This window comes from Numida meleagris, chromosome 32, assembly GCF_002078875.1.
Source record: "Numida meleagris isolate 19003 breed g44 Domestic line chromosome 32, NumMel1.0, whole genome shotgun sequence".
In the NCBI taxonomy this organism is placed as follows: Eukaryota; Metazoa; Chordata; class Aves; order Galliformes; family Numididae; genus Numida; species Numida meleagris.
Genome location: NC_034437.1, coordinates 859,243 through 860,952, shown reverse-complemented (window position 1 = coordinate 860,952; position 1,710 = coordinate 859,243). Strand labels below are relative to the sequence as shown.

The window sequence follows — 1,710 nt, the reverse complement described above, 5'->3', positions numbered from 1 at the left end:
CTTTGCCCCCTGCCCCTTTTCTTTGCCCCCTGCCCCTTTTCTTTGCCCCCTGCCCCATCCTCTCCCTCAGACCGGGACGATCGCTGCTTCGGACGGGACCGCGACCGTTTCCGGGACTCAGAGAGGTTCGAGAGCGATTGGCGCGCGCGGCCCGCCGCCTCCGACAGCTTCGATGACTTCCCACCGCGCCGCGGGGACGACGCCTTTGGGGACAGTGAGTCGGGGTCAGAGCGGAGACCCATGGGCACGGGGCTGTGTGAGCCCTGACCCCGCTGGCGGCCTCGTCCCGCAGGGTATCGGGATCGCTACGATGATCGGTACCGCGACGGCCCACGGCGTGACATGGACCGCGGCTTCGGCGGCAGAGATCGCTACGATGACCGCAGCAGGGACTATGACCGGGGTGAGGCGGTGCTGCCCTGTGGGGACAGGGAGCGGGTGGCAGGGGCCTGGGGGAATCCAGCATCTGAAAGTGAATCCCAGTATTTCAGAGTGAAGCCAAGTAGTTGAGAGTGAATCCCGGTATCTGAGGGTGAATCCCAATAGCTAAGGATGAATCCCAGTATTTGAGGGCGAATCCCAACACCCAAGAGTTAATCCCAATAACTGAGGGTGAATCCCAACATTTGACGGTGAATCCAAACAGTTGAGGGTGAATCCCAATAGCTGAGAGTTAATCCCTATATCTGAGAGTGAATCCCAACATCTGAGGATGAATCCCAATATTTGAGAATGAATCCCAACATTTGAGATTGAATCCAAGTAGCTGAGGGTGAATCCCAATATCTGAGAGTTAATCCCAATATCTGAGGGCAAATCCCAGTATCTACGGGTAAATCCCAATAGCTGAGGACAAGTCTCAGTATCTGGGGATTAAACCCAATACCTGAGTCTGAACCCCAATATGTGAGAGTGAACCCCATGACCCGAGGGTGAACCCCGCTAGCTGAGGGCGCGTCCCAGCAGCTGAGGGTGAGTCCCCGCACTGCGGGCGCAGGGGGGCTGAGCTCTGCACCCCCCAGGCTACAACTCGCGCATCGGCAGTGGCCGGAGGGCCTTCGGCAGCGGGTACCGCCGCGACGACGACTTCCGGGGCGGCAGCGACCGCTACGACGACCGCTACGAGCGGCGTGATGACCGCATGGAGCGCTGGGGCGCACGCGATGACTACGGCCGGGATGACTTCCGGCGTGACGAGAGGGGTAATGGGGAGGGGCGGGGGCAGGGGGGTGTAGACAGATGCAGGATGTGGGGTGGGGGTGTAGGGGGATGTGGGATTGAGAATGGGGGGAATTTGGAGGATGGGGGGTGGGATGGGTGATGTGGAATTTAGGATGTGGGGTACAGGGGAATTTGGGGTATGAGGTGGGATGGAGGGTGTAGGTGAATGTAGGGTGTGGGGTGTAGGGGGATTTAGGATGGAAGGTGTAGGGGGATTTGGGAATTAGGATGGAGGGGATTTAGGGTGTGGGGTGTACGGGGATGCAGGATGTGGAGTATGGGGTGGGGGAATGGGGATTTGGGGTATGAGGTGGGATGGGGGATGTGGAAGGATTTGGGGTGTGGGTGAAGGATGTGGGGTGTAGGGGGGGATTTGGGCGATGTGGGATTTATGATGTGGGGTACAGGGGAATTTGGGGTATGAGGTGGGATGGAGGGTGTAGGAGGAATGCAGGGTGTGGGGTGTAGAGGGATGTGGGATTTAGGATG

At 58.9% G+C, this 1,710-nt stretch overlaps 1 protein-coding gene across 3 annotated transcripts in view; it reads left to right on the top strand.

Moving 5' to 3' along the window:
• EIF4B (eukaryotic translation initiation factor 4B) overlaps nt 1-1,710 on the top strand; it is an 18,511-nt gene that overhangs the window by 5,017 nt on the left and 11,784 nt on the right. For all 3 annotated transcript variants that reach the window (XM_021379185.1, XM_021379184.1, XM_021379182.1), the window contains exons 6-8: nt 71-214; nt 293-403; nt 1,023-1,202. In XM_021379185.1, the coding sequence (XP_021234860.1) occupies nt 71-214; nt 293-403; nt 1,023-1,202 (435 nt within the window). The remainder of the gene's footprint in view (nt 1-70; nt 215-292; nt 404-1,022; nt 1,203-1,710) is intronic.